Source organism: Pinus tabuliformis, chromosome 7 (assembly GCF_031772625.1).
Source record: "Pinus tabuliformis cultivar Carrire ecotype Pingquan chromosome 7, CPIR1, whole genome shotgun sequence".
Classification (NCBI taxonomy): Eukaryota; Viridiplantae; Streptophyta; class Pinopsida; order Pinales; family Pinaceae; genus Pinus; species Pinus tabuliformis.
In genome coordinates this window covers 539,944,445-539,967,281 of record NC_142293.1, presented here as the reverse complement: position 1 = coordinate 539,967,281, position 22,837 = coordinate 539,944,445, and the positions used below count along the sequence as shown (strand labels likewise).

Sequence of the window (22,837 nt, the reverse complement as noted above, 5' to 3'; positions counted from 1 at the left end):
AAATATAAAGAAGAAAATTTCAACCATTAAACATGAAAAGAGGAGTAGCAAATAACCATGAGACAATGAGACAAGAGACACAGAAACAAGGCCTGAGGCCAGGGCAAAACCAACAAGGGGAAAACCTAGAAATCTTTCCTTATGAGAGAGAGTTCAAATCTCATCAATACATCCAGAAAAACAAACATAATAGTTGACCAAAAACAAGTGCCAAGTCTTATCAAATTTCCAGCCTCCCCCTTCCTCCTTCGCTAGAACAGAGACAGAACAATAAATCTTCAATGTGCCCAAATGAGGAGCACAAGCTCACATATTTATTGTCTGCAAAGGGGATCGAATGGGTGCCTCCAAGGGGCCCAGCCAACTTAAACAATAGGAGGCCGACTTGAGGTATTAAGGAGGCAAAATTTAAATTCAAATTTTCTATTTCTTCACGTGATGAAAATACCGATCATTGCTACCATATTTCCAACACTCCCTCTTAGCCAAGGAGGTACTTTTCATTCTCTCTCTTAAGATCAATCTCCCCGAACAAACCATACGTCTCCGGTAAACACCTAAGGGAGAGATCAAATGTACAATTCTCTCTCTTTGTCAAGATCATTCTCCCCAAGAAATCCATAGGTCTCTCAGCAACTGCCCAAGGGAGAGATCATCAATCTCATCATAAGGAAAGATACATAGCATCCAACACATCCCATAAGCCACAACGTTATGGCATCCAGGTCAGTGCCCAACTAACTAGTGGGATCAATCAATGAGGCAAAACCAATCATATGCATAAGGTACATCTCCACGACCACAAATAAGATCTCTCTGTCCATGACCTATGGGAGGAATCCTTATCTCAAACCCCAACTACATAGTCTCTCGTTCCACGACCTAAGGGAGAGAACTCGAGATCAATATCCCCGACCAATCCATAGGTCTCTCAACAACTGCCTAAGGGAGAGATCACAAAATTAGTGTCCCCAACCAAACTGGTGTAACAAACAAAGTTCATGTACTTAAAAGTTAAATACTCCAGAAGACTTGGAATATGAAGATCTCCATTGAAGATACAAGAATATATATTAAAATGTATGAATCATAATATGTTTACAAATGAGAGTGAGAATCTGCTTATATACCCTAGGCAAGTACCTCTTCATGGAAGGTGATGTCCCATTTAGACATGCCTCTTCAGTACTAATTACTAATAACTAATAATTATTACAATTATCATCATTATATATATATATATATATATATATATATATATTTCATAGCATTGCCTTCCCCCTCAAAAAGCTTTGTCCTCAAAGCTTGTTGATAAAAAGGCTTGATCTCTTTTTCGGTTTCGAATGTCTTTTCGTCTCGAAACATGTCATCTTCGTTAATACGAGTTGATATTTTCCTAGGAGTGAGAAGTAAAATTGTCGAACTGAGAAAGGATTTGACAATCCTAAATAAATCTTCTAAGAAACTTTGCAATTACTTGATTGTTGAGATAAATTGTTATTGTCAGACTGGATTGTGCTGAAATTATTATCCTTTAGAACATAGGTTTGTTGTTTCTGCTTTGAGTCAGACATATACGCGGATGAATTGAGTTGTCTGCTCTTGTGATTCGGATGTCGATAAGGAGTTCTTCTTATTTGATCTTCCTTTAACATGTGTGGTAATTTCCTGATTTTCTTCAGGTACTAATGTTGTTGAGTTGGCTATTGAATCATCACTTGGAGTTTCCATCATTTGAATTGTAACTTCTAAATATGTTTTAACTTCAATTAGGTTGTCATCTTCTTGAGTTTTAATAATGACTGGCTCGGTATTCATTCCTTTTTCTTCAACTTGGATGGTTATGTGTGGAGGCTTCGATACATCTTTTGTGTTGAGTTCTTCTAGTCTATTTTTCAACAATTTCTTGTCATTTTTAAGTTTCTTAATTTGTGTCAATAATTTCTCATTATGGACCTTGAGGCAAGTAACTTCTTTATTTCTATCAGCAACAATTTTGTCAACTTCCCTTTGCATATTCTGTATTACTTTTCTACTTTCTTGAGAAATTATTTTTGAAATGTCTTGTATGTCTTCTGGTGTTACTGAATTTTGCTTCAAGGTGATGTCTTGTAGCGTTATTTTTCTCTTTTTGTAATAAAATGCAGTGTTCCACAGGGACACGTCCCCCAGGGTTGGGTGCATGCACCGCTCGCACCCCATGCACCCGGGACGAGGAGTCTATTGGGGGTGCGCTTCCCCATGCACCCTTTTTGGGTAGTCTTGGGGAAATGCAAGGGGGTGCGTTTCCCTAGTGTAGGGGACGAGACACCCCAAAAGGGGTGTGTCTAAGTGTCCCCCCTCAAAACTTCAGTATCTAGTATATTATATATGGTAATATACTAGTATGATTTCCTTTCAATTTAGTTTCTAGAATGATGAATGATGAATTTAATTTTTAAATCAATGTAGATTGTAGAATGATGAATGATATGGATCAATGTATTTGAATATTTCATTATTGATTTTTTTTATTGAATCTCATGGTATGGATGAATAATGAGTATGTCATATGAATGATGTATGTATTAAAATGAATGATGAGGATGGATCAATGTATGTCATTATTTAATTCAATTATGAATTTAAATTTAATGTGTGGACCAAATTTCAATTTTTAATGTATTGGTATCCATATTACTATTACTTTATTTAATATTTATGTTTTCATTATTGAACAATGAATATGAACTTGAATTTTATATATATATATATATATATATATATATATATATATATACCTTGATGTCCTCCCACACCCCCGAAATTTCCCTAAAATTTGAGGGTACTCGCACAGGGCCCCCTTGTGCGTCTCCCCGCACCGGAGTCTTGGTGGAATATTGATAAAATGTCAAAAGCTTATTTTTTGTACTCAGGATGAAGGAACCTAGGGTTTCCATCCAGGGTGAACCTAAAATAATGTCAGCTTGATCGCTCCATAGGGTTTGAACCAATGTTTCACTAATCATTATCGGGATAATTTCGGCGCGAGGAAAAAATCAGAAAAAATCGTAATAATCTGGAAAAAATCGGTAATAATCGGGAAAAAAATCGTTTGGTACAAGAATATTCATTTTTTTTCAATTTTTTTAATATCTAAACCATCTACAACATAAAATAAATACATTGACACATAAATATGATAAAAGAACTAATATATAAGATGTTTAATATCATTTCTAGTGCTAAAATCACACATAACAGTGAATCATGTCTTGAATAGTAAGTCCTGACTCCTGAGTCCCAACTCAGCCTCAAAATATCAAAAAAAAATATAATAATGTTTCTTATGAGTCATAATGTCATATACAATGAAATGAACAAAATAACTAAAGTCTAATACTATTGATTTCCTCTGCCCCTCTTGCGAGAAAATGCCATAGCTTTCCCTTTCCCTCTAGATGTAGATGCTGGTGCTGGTGGAGTTGGCAGTGGAGTCTGTTGTGCTCTAGAAGCTGAAGAACTAGAAGTAGGAGCTATAGGAGGTAGACCACGTCCTCTACTGGTGGCAGGGGTAGCCCAGGCAGGTGGTGTCACCTCCTTTTCCTATTGCTCCAATTCTTCCTCCTCCTCCTCCTCCTCCTCCTCCACTACATCCTGCACTAACCAATTATCAACAGACTCCATGAGAGGCCTCTCGAACTCAACCCTCCATGCAGCAGTGGTGTCAATCCCATCCAATGAGATGGCCTCCATATCAGGTGTCCTCTCAAGTTGCCTCACCCACAATCGAAGATTGTAGTAGACGTAGACCATGTCATTAAGTCGCTGGGACTCCAACCTGTACAAAGATCATGAAATAATAATTATAAAAAAAAAAATTGTTTAATGAATTCAAAAATTTATTTGAAAATTTGCAATATTTTTTATTTTTAAGTGTTAACCTATTGCGCTTCTTGTTGTGTATTTTTTCAAATACACTCCAGTTGCGCTCACATCCTAAGGAGCTACATGTTTGGCTGAGGATCCGAATGGCAAGCTTTTGCAGAAGGGGTACCCTGGCACCATACATTCTCCACCATGCATCTACAACAAAATTACAAATAAAATTTTAAATAAACATAAGAAAAAAATGGAATTTGAAGAGACAATGAAATTTGAAACAAACTAAAAAATACCTGGCATTTTAATCGTCCTATCAGTCACAGCCATGTCAAAGCCAAATGTGCCACCTGCCATCCTATATGTCTCAATTTCTTTAGAGATTTCTGTACGTTCTGCTGGAGATCGCACCATCCTCTAGACACAGGTTAAGAATCCATCCATGATCTCAGCATCAAATACGAACCCACATGCATAAGAAAATGCAGGGTTCAGGAAAATCCCAGCAGCATGAATGGGACGATGGAGTGTGTTGTTCCATCGTTCATCAATCACTCCCCATAGGAGGAGTTGTCCCTGAAACCCCTCATCTCCCTTATCATCATAGTAGGTCCGAATGGATTCTTTCGCCCTGTCCATGGCTTCATACAAATAGCCCATTTCGGGCTTCTCACCATCAACTAACCGAAGAACCTTTACCAAAGGTTCAGTAACGGTGCACACCTCTTGCACTCCCGCCCAGAAGTCTTCCTGGTATGAAACTAGTCTGCATATGGACTCTCCCTCTGGTTTGTAGCTCATTGGCAAAGCACACCACTCCTCTGAAAGAAACATTCTCTTCACATCCCACATAGAATTCAAGAGAGATTGAAGAGATATGAAACTGGTGGCAAACCGTGTAATGGCGAGGCGCACCAACTCTTTGTTGTTGGTGAATCTTCTCATCAAGCTAAGCATAGATGTATGATTATATATAAATTTTGTAATGCTTTTGGATCACTCAACAATATCTTTGACAAAGGGAATTTTCCCTATGTCCTCCAACATCAAATCAATACAGTGTGCAGCACAAGGTGTCCAAAATAAAGTAGGATGCCTGTCCATAAGCATCCTGCCAGCAGCAACATAATTTGCATCATTGTCCATTATGACTTGGACAACATTTTCTGCACCCAACTGCAAAATAAACACATCCAACAAATCACATAGAATTCTTGCATCTTTGATTTGTGCAGATGCATCAACAGATTTGATAAACATAGTCCCCTCGGGACAACTAACCAAGAAGTTTATAAGGGTTCTCCCCTTTTGATCAGTCCAACCATCTGACATCACAGTACATTGGTGAATCTTCTCATCAAGCTAAGCATAGATGTATGATTATATATAAATTTTGTAATGCTTTTGGATGACTCAACAATATATTTGACAAAGGGAATTTTCCCTATGTCCTCCAACATCAAATCAATACAGTGTGCAGCACAAGGTGTCCAAAATAAAGTAGGATGCCTGTCCATAAGCATCCTGCCAGCAACAACATAATTTGCAGCATTGTCCATTATGACTTGGACAACATTTTCTGCACCCAACTCCAAAATAAACACATCCAACAAATCACATAGAATTCTTGCATCTTTGATTTGTGCAGATGCATCAACAGATTTGATAAACATAGTCCCCTCGGGACAACTAACCAAGAAGTTTATAAGGGTTCTCCCCTTTTGGTCAGTCCAACCATCTGACATCACAGTACAACCTATTTGTGCCCATGATTCCCTAAAATCCTCCAATCTTTTGGTGCAGTCAAGCTTTTAATTTTGAAGAATCCGGCCTCTCATGTCATGATAAGAAGGGATTTTGTACCCTGGGCCAACAGTTGCAATAGCATCAAGAACAAGCTAAAAAAATGGATTATTCCTTACAATGCTGAAAAGAATATCACTCCAAAGGAGAAATTTTGCCAGCAATTTTTCAGCTTGTTCTTTTTCAGTTTTTTTTAGCATTGAACTGATAGATCGTTGTGAACCAGGTGTGGTTCGAGGAACAAAAAATGATGGGGCAGCTACCGCGTTGGTTGATGTTGCAGTAGAACCACTACCACTTCCTTGTTCAGCTGACTTTCTTAGTTGCCTCTTCATTTCTTGTTTGGCCTCTCTAGTGTGGTCTAAAGTTTCCAATGCTTTCATGGCTCTTCGGATGAGTTCAGGATTTGTATTTGAGCAAGGCCCTACATCAAATCCAGGGATTTGTGCAATGTGATACTTCAATCTGTACACCCCTCTGGACATATGGTGCCCACACAACTTGCAAGACAAGTTTATTCTATCATTTGGAATAGCAGGTTCACCAAATTCCCAAAAAGGGTCCAATTTCCTTGGCATGTTTGATTTTGAACTTTGAAGTTGAAAACTTGAATGGTGTTTCGGTGAACCTATGGGAAAATAAGGATTACAATTTAGTATTTACAAGTTACAAACTTACAATTTAGTATTTTACTATTTACATTTTACAAAAACTAAAAAAAATTACATACAATTTAAAAAACCCCATTCCAAACCCAACCAAAAAAACAAAAACAAAAAAACATTGGACAAATGTCAAAAACCCCATGGGCCCATTCCAAACCCAACCAAAAAAACTAAAAAAAATTACATTGGACAAAACCCCATTACAAACCCAACCAAAAACATGTAAGAAAAACAAAAACAAAGTTACAAAACAATGAAAACACAAAACTATGGTGCCCATACCGGTTTTAGACTCTCCTCCTTACCTCACTCTTCGATTTTCGCCTCCAGGTAGTTGATTTAGCTCCAAAATCTCCAAGCCTCTAATTCTCCAACTCTCCAAACCCCACCACGCCCTCTGCTACTGAAATGAACTAAAAAAAATCGTGTTTTTCCTAATAAACACGTGCTGCCCGATGCTGCCATGATTTTTTGAGTAAAAATCGTGGCTTTTTTTAGTAAAAATCACAATTTTTTCAAAAAAACCCTATTTTTATCCCCGATTTAATCGCCATTTTGAAAAACTTGCGATAATACGATATTATCGCGATTTTTTGCCGATTTGTGCAACACTAGTTTGAACTAAGAATTGTGATATGAATGTATAATCTCTAATGTTTAATTGTAAATTGGTTATGTCATATTTTTTGTTGTCATAACAGTCTAATTTTTTGATTATATTTGACTCAGGAATCACTAATTGGTTTCAATTTTAGGTTTTATATAATTTTTATCTTCGACTTGGGAGATAGCGATAGTAACATCTTTTCTTACAATAGATCCCTCTCATTCTAAATAGCACTGAAGCATAGTTATATGAAGTTTTTGGGAATTTTCCTTCCTTTATCTTCGAATTAGACTCCACTCTTTTCTCTTCAATGGTTGACTCCATTTTGTGTTTGTTAACACCCGTAATATTTTACTTAGACTTGGTACCTTTTGACTTGAAATTTGGAGTAGCACTTTCCCTTTTTTTTTCAAGACTTGGAACTTCTTTATAATATATATACCCTCAATTTTTATAAATACCCTTGTAATTTCAATCCTGGGGCCTTTATGAAGTACACCTTTAAAAATCCTTTAGTGAAATCCCTTTTTTTAAGTTAGATCACTGTGAACCTTTTTTATAGTTTTCAAAATATAAAACCTTTGTCAATTTCTACCATATACCCTTTGGTAAAATTTGGATTTAATCCTTTTACTTCAATTAATTAATAACATTGTGGAAAAAGTCTGCAAAAAATCCTGATTTAATCCTAAAAATGCGATTTTTTAAACTAAACGATTTAATCCCCCGACTTTTTGGTGACTTTTTCAGAAAGGAAAAAATGGTGATTTAATCGTTATAAATTGGGAGTCAACCCAAAAAGTCTGCCTCCCTCCCAAGCTGCGGATAAAGAGGCCGCAAAGGCGAAAATGATATAATTTTCTCCTGTTTAATCTTAAGGCAGAGAGTGGAATCTTTCAAACATAGCCCTAGAAATTTGGTGATAACGTTGTGCTGTGCAATTTGTTTTGTTGTTGAATCTTAATTTCGAGCATTATAGTTGGTTGGTGTTACTGAGAAAATTAATTGCTTGGTTGCTATATTTTGTTGAATGTTGAAACATATACGGCTATTATTGGTTTGCTCTTGCTGGATGTTATGTCTGCAAAACAATAGGGATCTATATGAGATGTGCAAAAAAATACAGAGAAGAGACATTAGCCAAAGGCTAAGCTGTCAGAAGGCTGCTATAAGAAACTGAGAAGACTATGAAAAAGAAGTGCATACCTACCTCGACAAGCATGATTGTGAGACATAAGAGAAAGACGACAAGGAGTATCCAGACTAGCAAGCAAGGAAGTGTAAATAGCTGATGAACATTCCCAAGAATCAACACTGTTATGATCATATTTTTTGTGGATAATGTTGAAAAACATTGGTGATAAAATGCACTTAGAATGCAGACTGCAAGAGTGTAACATCCTTTTAGTGATCGAATTCACATGTAAAGAATGACATTGTAGTAAAACATTGAAAACACCTCTAAACTATGACTTTGATTCTAGATGTTAAAAAAAATTTAAAAAATGAATAATTTTGTGTTTTTTTAATTTTGCCGACTTTTTCAAAAAACTCCCGACTTTAACGAGTTTTTCAACTTTTGGACCCTTGCCGAATTAATCCCGACTTCGACTTTTTCCACATTGATTAATAATGTGTTTTCGACCTTTGCATACTGAAATTCATGGATTTTGTTTCTAGAGTTAGATTGAAATTCGAGGATTCTATTTCTTGAATTAAATTGAAATTCGTAGATTAATCAGACTGTCAAAGTTGTGTTATTTTTTGATGATGTGAATTTTAATTAGTCAAGTGGTGAAAATTGAAATATTGTTTTTCTCCATAAAACTCCATAGTTCTTGAGTGGGTAATTGTTTAGGGTTGGTACCTAGGGCATCAATTCTTCACCTCCATAAAGGCAATTTTGGCCAATCTAAAGCATCTAGGACTCCATATGCCCAAAGGACAAGGCACTAGTCCAAGCCTTTGGTGATCAAACACAAATTTTCTACAAAAATTTCATTTCTTAAATTTTAGTCCCCTAAAGTAGGATTGCTAGGCTAGAGCATAGAGTGAATTACATTTGAGGGCGATTTAGTGGATTCCGAGAGCCTAAACACCAAGATTAAGGTGTTATCTACCTGGCCTCAAATTTTGGTGGGCATCCAATTAGTTTTCATCCATAAAATCTCTTACCCTAGGTGTGCCCTAAGAGGGAAACCCTAGCTTGTTTTTGCCTCAACTTGGGGACTTCTTTGACAGTTGTATGAGTTTGGTACTTGGTGAACTTTGAAGTATATCATAAGAAGTCTTTTCTCCTCATTGCCTTGATATTAGGGAGTACCTTCATCCACGATAATTCATGAAACCCTAGATCTTGTGCAATCTATTTCTAGGTCTCTCATACGGATGAAAGCACCTTTTGAAGCATTTTACCAGAACATTGAGCATTCCTTGAGAAGTCCTAATCCATCACCTTGCACCTCAAACCCTAGACTATCTATCAAAGGTGATTATTATCTTACTAGGACTCCTCCCATCGATGAAAGTTCATAAAGAGCAGGGGACTTCATTGTAGTGACCGCAGACCATTGTCCCGTTGTTAGCACTTAGTCTAATTTTCATCTTATAAGGTTTCCCTCTTCAAGGCCTGCTAGATTTTGTGGTAACAATACCATCTGCAAGTGCACATAACATATAAGGTGTAAGGCATAGAAGTTGATATACCATGATAGAGTCATCTAATATAACTTGTGGATGACGTAACTTTGGATGATCATATATTTTATGGAAGAACAAGTCTAAACAGTAGATATGAGCATGGGAGCTCATCCAAGCAACACCATAGCACCCTTGTCAGGGTTGTATGGAAGTAGTTTCCCGTGAAGAGGAAATGGTACCAATGTGTAACCATCTCCAAAAATCATATTAACCATCTCCCACAAGTCTAGGAAAAATAAAACAACACACATGTGTCAAACAAAGGCTCCAATGATCAAGTGATGCAATCTCCAAGGTGAATAGCTCCTCTAAAAATGTGACACATGCCTCCAAAAGTGATACTGTGGCCGAGCACTCTATTGAATATGGCATGGCATGTCATGACTACCACAACTGCATCAATAATAGCCCAAGAATGCTTAAGGTATGGTGGAGAGGGTGCCTCCAAAGTCACGCTACATAAAAAAATATGTAGAAACCCTTGATGAGGTGGGGCCTTACATGATTTCAAAGTGCTAAATTCATGTTGTAAGTCCCAAAAGTGATGACCCAGGTCAAAGTGTGACACATACATTAGGTAGATCCATGTTTTGGTATAAAATAAGTGAGCTCTCTAGGTGTGAAAACATTTAAAATACATTAGTAGAACTTTTACATAGTCATAAAGTGAAAAAACTTAAGGGTTCCCTAAGTCATATGTCCTAATATATCTACTCCAACACCCCTACAAACTCATCCTCGCCATAAATGACCTCAAAGAGATGGTCAGTATGAGCCACAAGGGTATGGACTATCTTGAATGCGGTCAAAGAGGACATGCCATGACAAGAAACCAAGATCAATAAAAACCACCTAGTTGAAGAAAACACTTTACATAGATCACGCATGGTCTAGTACAATACAAGAGATAAAATGGCGACACTTTCTGTTGATCATTGAACCTTGGGCTCTGACATCATCTCAAGATATGCACAAGATCAACTTGCATACTAAAAAAAAATTGACGAGGAAAATAAGGTACTCTGTAGTGAAACTAAGAGGTAATAGAACCTACCAAAATACAAGCAATATTCTTTTAACATACATTAATATAATTACAATAAAATCAAAATACTCGTTCATGTTAATCTAGCAACAAGAAACACACTTCAAATAAATAAAGATTCACACCATTTTCAAAAATATCCAAAAGATGCATTTGTTACGTACAAGATGGAAATAACTTGCAAGCATACCTTCAAACCGGCTTCAATCACAAGATCAACATGCCCAGATCCTAGTAGCGCATAAGCATAACAATCACATCCATAGAGAGGCACTTTTACCTATCATGAGAAAAACATTTATAAGAATAAATATTTTAATGGAGTCTATTTTCACCATTAAAAAAATGCATACCATTTTTCACAACAAAACAATATTTATATTAAGTAAATGGAAACCGTTTACAAGCAAACAAATCCCAAAATGGCATCAACGTCAAAAAGAAGATTTAATTCACCAAAAGCCCTTTGGATCCATATAATGAAATTGTTGAGCTTAAAATATTCGAACACAAGAAAAGTGATCCATTAAATGAACAAATCCTTAAACATGGTATATTTTCAAGATAAGAATATGCATACCAATTTTCATGACAAAGTAATATTTACCTAAAGAGAATGAAAACTATCTACAAGAAAACAAATCCTAAAATGGAAACAAAGTCAAAAGGGAGATTTAATTCATTGAAAATCCTATGGACCCATATAATGTAATTGTTGAATCTTATACATATGCATGTGTGCATGTGCCTGCTAAAACCTCATGGGGAACCCAAGGGACACCTCCCCACATCTGTGGATGACAACACTTGTGAACCCACTAGCATAGACTAGGATATTTACCTCAAGGGATTCAAAACAAGCACCTGCTAACACAAAACTTGCCAAATCTTAACAATATTGACAACTAGTTGAGCTAATCCCTTGGGCTTCATCTTTTACACTGACGCACCATACGGGATATTGTTGTAACAAACCATTTTTAATGTAAAAGTAAAGATAAAATAAGGTCTAATGCAATTCATATTCAATGTGTACTAAAGATATGTTATTCTATTTGTATAATAATATAGGTACAATCAAACACTTCATATAGAAATTTTGTGAATAAGACAATTAATGCAAATTCAAAAATTTCACCTTGACATTCAAGTTTCCCAAATCTGTTTCCTACGACCTTTCAACCTTACAGTTGAATCTGAAATATTAACTTAGCAATATTTCATTTCTCTTCAACCTAATTTCACAAGGTAGCCCAACATAATAAATTCCATTCAAATGTACAAAGAAACCATAAAGCTATAGACCTTATGGCACACTTTTCCAAGCAAATGACATATTACAACAGATTATAATAGCAACAAATATGCCCTCTTGTCTTCAAAATATGTTAAATCACATATTAATTTAACCAAAATGTTAAGTCAAAGCAACATGAACAGCTAATGCTGAAATCTACCTAATCCAAAAGATTAACATAATCTTAAATTCCACCCTTCAAGTATGCAATCTTTGATGGTTGCAACACTTCATATATAAATAAAAAAATTATCTACATCTACATACGGACATCTCATCACAAGCTGGAACAAGCCAAGCTCTCCAAACCTTAGATAAGGAAACCATAAGAAAACCATAGCCACCAACTCCAAGTTATGAATCACTCCAAACCAAAGTTAGTTACTCCACCAAAGATTCTCAACAATATAGCATCAACACCAACAAGTCCTATTTGGCATGTACACATGTATTCCACAAGTGTACAAGAACATCTCCTTCTCTCTCCTCCATATCAAGCACCCCAAGTAGCACTAGGGTTTCCAAATGACAAAACCCTACTCTGCTCTCACCTCATTTTTTGGTGTCCCCTAAACTACATGATCCAAGGATGTAGAGACTTGAAGGCTCCCTCTCTACTTTCTTCCCATACCAAGACCAATGATGCCTAGCCCTCTTCATCAAGGAGATCGTCAACCACATATCTTAGGTCCTACACGTCATGCCCCACATTCTGTGGATTAGAATGATCACCTCAGACTTTCATGTCGATCCATCTGTTTACAGCGACAAATAGCAAGTAGAGTCTCAAAGTGCACTAGATAGTTGGTTGAGGAGACCTTGAGTCTCTCCTCAACCTCCCTCTTTGGGAGACCAACTGATATGATCAATACCAACTTGGACGTGTTGAATCATCCATCAATCCATACCTCCTTAGGGAATTAGAAGGATTAGCTCTAGAAGTATCCAAAGCAGGGTTCCTTTTCTTTGTTGATTTACCTCCCACTTCTAGAAAATCAACCAAAGATCAATCCAAAGTTTCTTTCCAACGACTTTGGAATCTAGGAGTATCCCATTCTCCTACATTCCCCCCCCCCCAAGGACCATACAATTGAACCCCCAATGGTTCCAAAGGACTTCTATAGCAAGCCAATGCCCTGATTTCCCCCCTCCTCATTCACCATCAAACTTTGGAGAATTTGACATCTCTAGCTTCTCTCTCTCTCTCGGCTCTCAAGTTGTCTGCTTTGCCAGTTTTTTCCTTGTACTATTGTAGGTTTCATTCTTGTATTATTTTCAACATTCGCTAGGAGTTACACTTACACTCCCACATTTTATTCATATTGGTTGTATTCTTCAACATCCTTGACCTACTTTTGCAATCATTTGTTGGACATTAATAAAATTATCTTATGTCATCTTAGTTCATAATAGCTATAAGGTAAAACACTACCTTTACTCTGTTAGTTTTTGTAGCATTAGAGGTGTTCTAATCTCGAAACTTTGTGAAGAGGCTAAAACACAGAGTTTTCCAAGACCCAGAAATCGTTTTTGGAAATTCCACCTAGAAATGTCTTAATTAGATTATCAACCAATTAATAATTAATCAATATTAATTGAGAAAGGTGAAAATTCTCTAGAAACTCACACGGATCTACTAGAAAATAATCTCAACCATGGATTAAGATTTAATCTTGGTCATTGGAGTCCCACAACGAGATTATAAGAAGAAGTCGATGGGTAGGTGGAGGCACACACTGGTGACACTTGAAATCGATTTCCTTGGGCAGTTCGATTTTCTAGAGAGCAGCATCAATTTGTCAGAAGAGCTCGAGCTAAAGAAGGGATGCAGAGATAGAGAGGGGCAGAGACAGTGAGTCCAAAGAAAGTTTTCCAGTTCCGGGAGTCAGAAAGACGAGGCCTGAATTTTCTCCAAGAAATTGCATAGAGCCTCAAGAGGGCAATTCGATCCAGCGGAAAAGGAGCTCATTTTCAGTCCTAGAGGTCAGGAAGATTTTCCAAAGTGTCAGAGAGATAGTTCCTCAGTCAATAGCAGGTATGACAGCTAGGTTGGCAGTCGATTCAGGAAGAGCATGTGAGGGACTGCGCTAGGGTGATGCATGGCATGGGCAGAGCTGGTTGGACAAGTAGCTTTCCAGAAGCAGTCAAGTGTCAAGATTGCTCGGAGAGAGGGTAATTTTCCTCAGAGAATTTTCGCCAGTATTTCTCTTGAATAAATTCACCAGTTTGGAAATATTTACTGTACTCAAAATTTCTCACTCACTATTGCTTTATAATAAAAACCCTCAGTTGTTGCATCGGTTTTCCAAGTTGGGATTTCCAGGGGACTTTTGTCCAAAAATAACTGTCATAATTTTGTATGTGTATGCCAGTATTTTGTCAGTTTACAGTTTATCTTTCACAGTATTTTTATTTCTGAAGATTCCAGTGTCATTAATTTGTTGTTGCCATAGAAATAAACTACTAAATCAATTAACAGTTAGAAGAATTAATTTCCGTTGTTGCGATAAAAATTTTAGAGGTGAAATTTTCACATGGTATCAGAGCAATTTTGATCGAATAGGGAAGCTCAAAAGCGGAAGAAGAAATTTGTTGTTTAGAGGGAGTAGCAAGACAAATTTCTCGGGGCTACACAATGCCAAGCCAGGCAATGCGAATTGCAGGGCAATTTGATTTTTTAGTGCAAATTGGCAGAAAAAATTGACTTGTCAGTTCGAGTGATTCCAGCAGGCAAAGGGGCAGTTACAGCTCAAATTTTCACTGAGCAGATTCTTTGTTTGGGCGCAGAAGGGTTTTGCAGCAGCAGAATCAGCATTAGGTGGAAGAGGAAGCGCACACATAAAGAATTTCTCTCAAACGGTTTCTAGTTCAGGAATCCATATTTCCAGTTGTAGTCGACAGTAGCTGCAAGCAGATTTTCTCATTCTAGAAGGGAGTGCAAATAATAGATTCATCAGTCGAGCAGGCGGAAGAGAGTTTTCCATTCCAAATTCAAAGATGGCCACAGTTGGTCTTAGATATCAAGATAGGTTGGAGGGAGCCTCCAACTATGTCATCTAAAAGATTAGGATGTCCTTCCTACTAGATAAATTTGGCATGAAGACCTATGGAGATAATGTTGTGGCAGCACTGAACGATGCAGATCAGCTAAAGGAATACAAGAAAGAGATGGTAAAGGCAAAGCGAATGATATTGGATGGAATTTGAGACCATATACTGTTGCATACATCGGCCAAGAATATGGCCAAGGAGATGTGGGATGCTCTCACTCAGCTATATCAGAATCCTTCCGAGCAACGGAAGATGTTCCTGCAAGAAAAGATGAGAAACATCAGGATGCAAAAGGGTGAAGGCATAGATCCCTTCCTCACCAGAATTCAAGAAATTCAGCATCAACTTGCAGTCGTTGGGGAAGCGCCTCAACCTACAAAGCTTGTGCATTTGGCCCTAAACAATGTCTCAGAGGAGTGGCAAGTTTTTGTCCAAAGCATCTTGAGACGAGACATATTACCTAGGTGGGACAGGATGTGGTCAGACTTGCAGCAGGAGGAGATGAGGTGAACTCTAGTAAACAGCTCCATCAACAGAAGCAGTAGTAAGGGTGGGAAGGAAGAGGAGAATGTGGCCCTTGCATCTAAGGGTCCCAGTCAGGGACAGGGGGAGAATAAGAAAAAGAAGCAACTATCTAAGATCAAGTGCTTCAGGTGTGGCAATTTTGGCCAGTACAATACTCAGTGTCCTCTCAGGAAGAAGGAAAACCAGGAGAAGTGGGGCCAGGCGACAACATCAGCAGAGATAGACAAATTATACTCCAAGTTGGAGGAAGACTTCGCCATGTTTCCAACTATGCCTCCACGAGTGAAGTCGAGCAATATGGAGCTATAGTCCCAAAGTTGCATAGAGGTTTGGGTAGGGTCCATTGAGGTGTCCTCTTCATGGATCATTACCTTGCTACGGGGGCTCACAGTATTTAGCAGCGAGATGGATCAGTGTCAGTTGATGCAGTCAAATTCCAAGGTGACAGTTGCAGATTAGTTGTAGTGAGGTACTAAGGAGTGTAGATGTAGTGTTGACAGCAGAGCAAGTTGCTCAGTGCAGAGTTAGCAGCAGCACATATTCTTCAGTGGATAGTGCAAAGGCTAGTAGCAACCAGATGCTCAGGAGACAAATGCAGCACATAGATAGTTGATTCAGTATTTTGAATACTTCTTAGTTGCAGTAGTTGTAGTACCAGCAGCAACAGTTGAGAGGGAGTTGCAATGCAGATGCAGAGTTGGAAGTAGTATAGTAGTGTCAGCAGTAGCACAAATGCAACATCAGAGTTGGGCAGTGGTTGGTGGGTAGTGAGAGGCAATCACAGTAGCCAGGCATCAACAATGTATGGAGGATGATGCAAAGACAACATGTTGGAGCAGATCAGCACTAGAACACCTTTCTCACTAAGGAGTGTTAATTTTTGTAGCATCAGAGGTGTTCTAGTCTCGAAAGTTTGTGGAGAGGCTAAAACACAGGAGTTCTCCAAGACCCATAAATCGTTTCTAGAAATTCCACCTAGAAATGTCTCAATTAGATTATTAACAAATTTTTAAATATTTCTTAAGTCTAAACTTAGGAAAACTGGTTAATTAATAAGTATTAATTGAGAAAGGTGAAAATTCTCTAGAAACTCACATGAATCGACTAGGAAATAATCTCAGCCATTGATTAAGATTTAATCTTGGTCGTTGGAGTCCCACAGTGAGATTCTAAGAAGTTGATGGGTAGATAGAGGCACACATTTGTGACACTTGAGATCAATTTCCATGGATAGTTTGATTTTCCAGAGAGCAACAACAATTTCTCGGAAGAGCTCGAGCCAGAGAAGGGACGCAGAGACAAAGAGGGGCATAGACAATGAGTCCAGAGGTAGTTTTCCAATTCCGGAGAGTCAGAAAGAGGAGGTTGAAATTTTCTCGAGGAGGTTGCACAAAGGCAGCACAGAGCCTCGAGAGGGCGATTCAATCTAGCTGAAAAGGAACTCTTTTTCAGTTCCAGAGGACGGGAAGATTTTCCAAAGTGTCGGAGAGAGTTTCTCAGTCAGCAGCAGGCAGGATGGCTAAATTGGCAGTTGATTCAGGCAGAGTGTGTGAGGGATTGCGCTAGGGTGATGCAGGCCCTGCATAGAGCTAGTTGGACAATTAGCTTTTCAGAAGCAATCAAGGGTCGGGATTGCTCGAAGACAGGGCAATTTCCCTCAAAGAATTTTTGCCAGTGTTTCTCTTGAACAGATTCGCCAGTTCGGCAATATTTATTCTACTTAGAATTTCTCACTACTGCTTCAAATAAAAACCCTCAGTTGTTGCATCTGTTTTCCCAACTTGGGTTTTTCTAGGGACTTTTGTCCAAAAATAACTATGTCATAATTTTGTATGTGTGTGCCAGTATTTTCTCAGTTTCCAATTTCTCTTGCACAATATTTTTATTTGTGAAGATTGCAATGTGATTAATTCGTTGTTGTCGTAGCAATAAATTGCTAAATCAATTAACAATTAGAAGAATTAATTCTAAAAATTTCAAAGATGAAATTTTCACATACTCCTCTAGGATTTTTTACCAAACCCTATTATTATTTGATTCCCTAGGGTAAAACCACAACCCCAGTCCTCCCTTGAAACTCCTCCAAGAATCCTAGCACTTAAGATGAAAGAGGGAAAATGTAATGAATAAGAGTACAATGAAAAAGACCAATTCACTCTAGCTCCCACACTCCTTTTGTTTATATGAAAGGTTAGGGAGGCCAACAATCATGAAGTCAATAGAGTCCACAATAAGCAACCTAACTAAATAATAGATAGGCCCACATGTAAAGCATTCCAACTCTAGCAGATAGATATCAATCTTCAAAGTGTGTACTTTGAACAAACATGACTCCAAGGTTGAACACTTCACAAGAAGTGTCCAACACTCCACTTCCACCTGCCTCAAAGATCTAACTCTCCCTCCTAAGCCATGTTCGCATTCAAGTCCAATGCACCTACATGATGACTCCTCAAATCAAGTACCCTCAATTCAAGTACAAGTCTCTATGCAAGCAACCAAGTGTCCCTATGCCATCTAAGACTCAACACCCTACTCAAAGATGCCCAACATGTTAATTTTTGGTAGCAACAAACAAGTGTTCTAGTCTCTATGGTGTCTATGAGGCTAAGGAATGCATTTTCTTCAATACCCATAAAAGGTTTTGCGAGAAAACACTTTAGTTAGATTAATTGACCAATTATTGAAATTTCCCTAACTTAGGAAAATTGGTTAATTAAATCGAATTATTTGAGGAAAATAGATTTTGCTCTAGGGACCTTCGAAAAAGTCACTTGATGGGGTCAAGATGATCTTAGCCATCAATTGTGATTAGATCATGGCCATTGATTGCTCAACGAGAGATTATAAGATTAAGTGGATGGGATTGGAAGGATACACTTGAGAAATTCAACTTACCTAGTTGCAGAGTTAGCAAGGGCGCAGTTGAAGTAGAGGGAGAAACCGTCAACAAGGGTTTTAGCAGAGATTGTTAGTTTTTGTAGCATCGGAGGTGTTCTAGTCTCAAAACTTTATGGAGACGTAAAAACACACGAGTTCTCCATAACCCAGAAATAGTTTCTAGAAATTCCACATAGAAGTCTCTCAATTAGATTATTAGCCTATTTTTAAATATTTACTGTCTAAACTTAGGAAAAGGGGTTAATTAATCAAGTATTAATTGAGAAAGTTGTGAATCATCTAGAAATGCAAACGAAATGACTGAGAAATAATCTTCACTATCGATTAAGATCTAATCTTAGTCGTTGGAGTCCCAACAAAAGATTATAAGAAGTCGATGGGTAGATGGAGAACACACACTTGAGATCGATTTCCTTGAGAACTCTTTCTTTTTCATACTTCATCAGAGTCTTCATATCCTTTCTGGAGATATCACAGTCAAATCTTTCAGTCCTTGGATGTTGATTGTCCTTTTCATAGTTGCTTATTTCATGATCTCTTCCTTTCTTTCTTCACACATTTCCTTTCAGGAACTTTTGATCATAGTTCCTCCAATTAATGTCAACCACCTCATATTTTATATGAGGACATATTATGTTGATTTCATCTAGTCAATGTGTGACCCATGCCTTCCTGCATCTTTTCAATGGAGGAGATCCTTTCCTTTTGATCATGCTCTCAAAGTAGAGCATTTATCCATGTTATCTGCAACCATATGACATGACTCCAAATTATCAAATAAAAGCATACATACCTCATTCTTCTTTTAGGTCATCTTCCTTCAGCAACTTCCTTGATTGAAAACTTCAATCCCTTGACCTGCTTATTGACATCATACCATTCTTTCATGAATTCCTCCAAGTTGAAATTCTTGATGAAACACTTGCTCCCTTTTGTTTGGTGAACCTTCCGATGAAGATTCCAATAGAGGATCTTAAGTATCCTCATCCAGCAGATGTTTCCTCTTAACTGATGTATGATGAGCTTTGTGCCAGGTGACTTTTTCTTTTCTTTCCTCCAATAAGTACTACTTATGCTTCTAATGAGGTTACCAAGAGCTACATACTTCCATAGACCTAATTCAGCGACATTTGTTTGGTGAACCTTCCAATGAAGATTCCAATAAAGGATATTAAGTATCATCATCCAGCAGACGTTTTCCTCTTAACTGATGTATAATGAGCTTTGTGCCAAATGACTTTTTCTTTTTCTTTTTTCCAATAAGTACTACTTATGCTTCTAATGAGGTTACCAAGAGCTACATACTTCCATAGACCTAATTCAACTATCATTCATGCTTCCCTATGATGATGTCACGAGCTCTTGCTTCTAATGCCTTTATGATGCCATGATGCATCCTATCATGCTCTTCTAATGATCCCTATCATGATAGTTATACTTTGCAACTGAAAAGAAAACAAAAACTTAAAAAGAACTAGGTGAGGAAGACTATCTCAATCATAATATCTTTTACTTCCTCTTTCTTAGACTTCTTCTTTTCAGCTTCCTCTACTTCTTCGATGATATGGGCTTCTTCTCTTCCTCTTTTGTTATTGTCCTTCTTGATCTTAGGACAATCTCTCTTGTAATGCCCATATTCTTGACATCCATAGCATTGAATCTTAGCCATGTTCTTCTTCTTTTTCTGAGGACCAAACTTTCCAAATTTTCCCTTTCTTTTTGTCATTGTAGCATATGCTTGATTTTGCTCCCCTGATCCTACATCAGATTTTGCCTTTAGCCTAGATTCTTCAATCTTGCATAGTGACCATAGATCCTGGAATGGAGTAGCTTCTTTCTTCCCATAAATACTTGAAGTAAAGTTACCCCACTCCTCCGGTAGTGCATTTAGTACTATTGTAGTCATTTCTCTATCAGACATGACTTCTCCCAGATCTTGAAGTTGATCCCTGATTTCATATATCCTCATGAAGTATGAGGTTATTCCTTCTTCTTTTGACATCTTCAGCTTGTAGAGTTCTTGTCTTAATGAGATGACCTCTCCTGCAGTGCTTATGGAATACAACTCTACTAGTTTGCCATAAAAAAAATTTGAACTTTCGAGTTTTGATACATATGGAATAAGAGGATCCTTGATGGATTCTACGAAAGTCGTTTGAGCCCTAACTTCCCCTTTCATAAACTTTGCAAGTGCTTGAGCATCTTCTTTCATTGGTTTGGTGATAGATCCTTTGACATGATCCATGACCTCATTTACAATGAGATTTAGATATTTCCTCTTCTTCCATGCAATATAGTTTGAAGCCCCAACCAATTTGTTGTTTTCCTTGCAAAAAGACATTTTGACAGATTTAGATGTGGACATAAATGTACTTACTTGATAAGATGCTTCTTCTACTTGCTACTTCCTTGATTTTGATGATGATATAGAAAATAGAAAACTTCTCCTTGATGAAGATAATTTTCATCAAGAATGATCCTTCACAGAGAGAGGGGTCGCTTTTGGTGATGATTAATAATGACTCCTTGATGATGTATTGATACTCCTTGGATGATTTTCTTCAAGGGTAAGGATTTTCCTTTGAGATGAAATCCTTGCTTCAACGAGAGTGCCTTGGAACCTTTTGAAGATGATGACAACGTCCTTTGCTTCCCTTGAATGAATAAACTTCAAGCTACCTTGATTTGTAGATTTCTTCAACTTGATGAGGGTCTTTGTGGTTTTTTGATGATAACTGGAGGTTCCCAAGACTTCCTTTTGATGTAGATCTTTTCTTCGATCTAGGGTTTTGTCACTTCCTTGTAGATCTTGACTTTGCTAATGATCTTCTTAGATTTGCTTTGATGTCTTTCTTAAGATTTGATCCTTGAGTGTCTCTTGATAAGATGCTCTTCCTTGACTTTGTCACCTTAGCTCTGAAACCATGTTGAGAAATCTAAGGCATCAAGATTAGGTGATTTCTCTATTAATGATAATTGCTTGTGAATGCTTTTTACTTCCATAGATTAGGATCTTCTCTTTAGTTGGATTATAGTGTTCTTCTTCATCAAACAATAAAGAGACAAGAGACACAAAATGTAGGCTATCATCCAAGGCCAAAACCTCTCCCACTTGAGAGGAAAACCCAAACGAATTCCTTTTCTTATAGAGACTTCAATTGACAAATACCAAGACCAAGACCCTCGACCTATTTGCCTCTCCAAGACCAAGACCCTCAACCTAGGCTTCCTTGATGAGATTCTTCTTTGAGTCAACGATAGTCAAACCCCTTGCTTCTTCCTCCTTCTCAGCTATCCTTCAAAGTTCTAGCCCCTTAATTCAGGTCTGCAACTTTTGGCGCTAATTCAAAAACCCTAGTTGCAATATTGTCTCTCAAACTTCTTTGCTTTGAGATGGGAACTATTCCTCCTTAACTCGACTTGATTCTTCACTTGACCTTCTCCTTGATTTGACCTTCGATAGCATCTTCAATACCTCAGCTCCTACTGAAACAAACAACACCTATACTCCGCACGTGTGGAGTGTACTCAACCCAAAACAGACCCAAAAACCACGCTAAAGACTTCGATCTTCCTTTTCCTCTCTTCATTGGTGACGAGGCTTCTTCCCAACTGATCTTCGCACTTCTTGTTGCAGACTTGTTCTTGACTGAATTGCTTATCTTCAAATGAGAGTCGAGTTATCTATTTATAGTGGTCTGCCCATGAATATAAGTTGACTTGACAAAGATCTAGGCCGACATGTCCTTTGGAGAGGTTCCATTACTCCTTCTTGAAGCCGACTTGTAGGAGGTGCTTGAGCTTGGTCTTGGAGGGTCTTTTTATTCTTTTAATGACTCATACAAATATGTAACATGCCCAAGAAGGGTCCTTCATACATGACATTGACTCAATTTGACTTTATGACCAATCCTAAGGGCTCACAATGGGAGCCTTACCTAAAAATAAAATTCCTTGCTCATGAAACCCATGAGACAAACATTACAATAATAATTTTACTTTTCTTCTTTGCATCAATTACACATGTCATTATGAAGACCGAACCTAGTTACAATTTTCAACAAAATGTTGGTAGGCAAAGAGGCAAGCAAGCATAACCCTAAATCTATGAAAAAATCATTAACATAGGGGTTTTTAAGAACATACCTATTAATGGAAGAAATGAAGTTTGTCTCACTGTTCCTAAATCTTTGATCCACAAAAAAAAGTGGTTGGTGATGATGATGGTTGTTTGATCCTCAATCCCTCCTTAAAAACCACCATAAAGTTGTTCCCCTTCCTTCTCAGGGACCAACAAAGCAAAATGAGCAATTAAAAGGCCAAAAAGTCATTTTGTAGCCGCTGCCCAGCTTGCCCGGCGAGTAATAAGGTCGTCGAGCAAT

The 22,837-nt window shown here is 37.7% G+C and overlaps 1 protein-coding gene across 2 annotated transcripts in view; it reads right to left on the bottom strand.

Annotated features, from left to right (window-relative positions):
* The window catches only part of IMPL2 (inositol monophosphatase family protein), a 322,520-nt gene that overhangs the window by 94,117 nt on the left and 205,566 nt on the right, over positions 1-22,837 (bottom strand). For both annotated transcript variants that reach the window (XM_089458438.1, XM_089458439.1), the window contains exon 7: positions 10,872-10,961. In XM_089458438.1, coding sequence (XP_089314564.1) covers positions 10,872-10,961 — 90 coding nt within the window. The remainder of the gene's footprint in view (positions 1-10,871; positions 10,962-22,837) is intronic.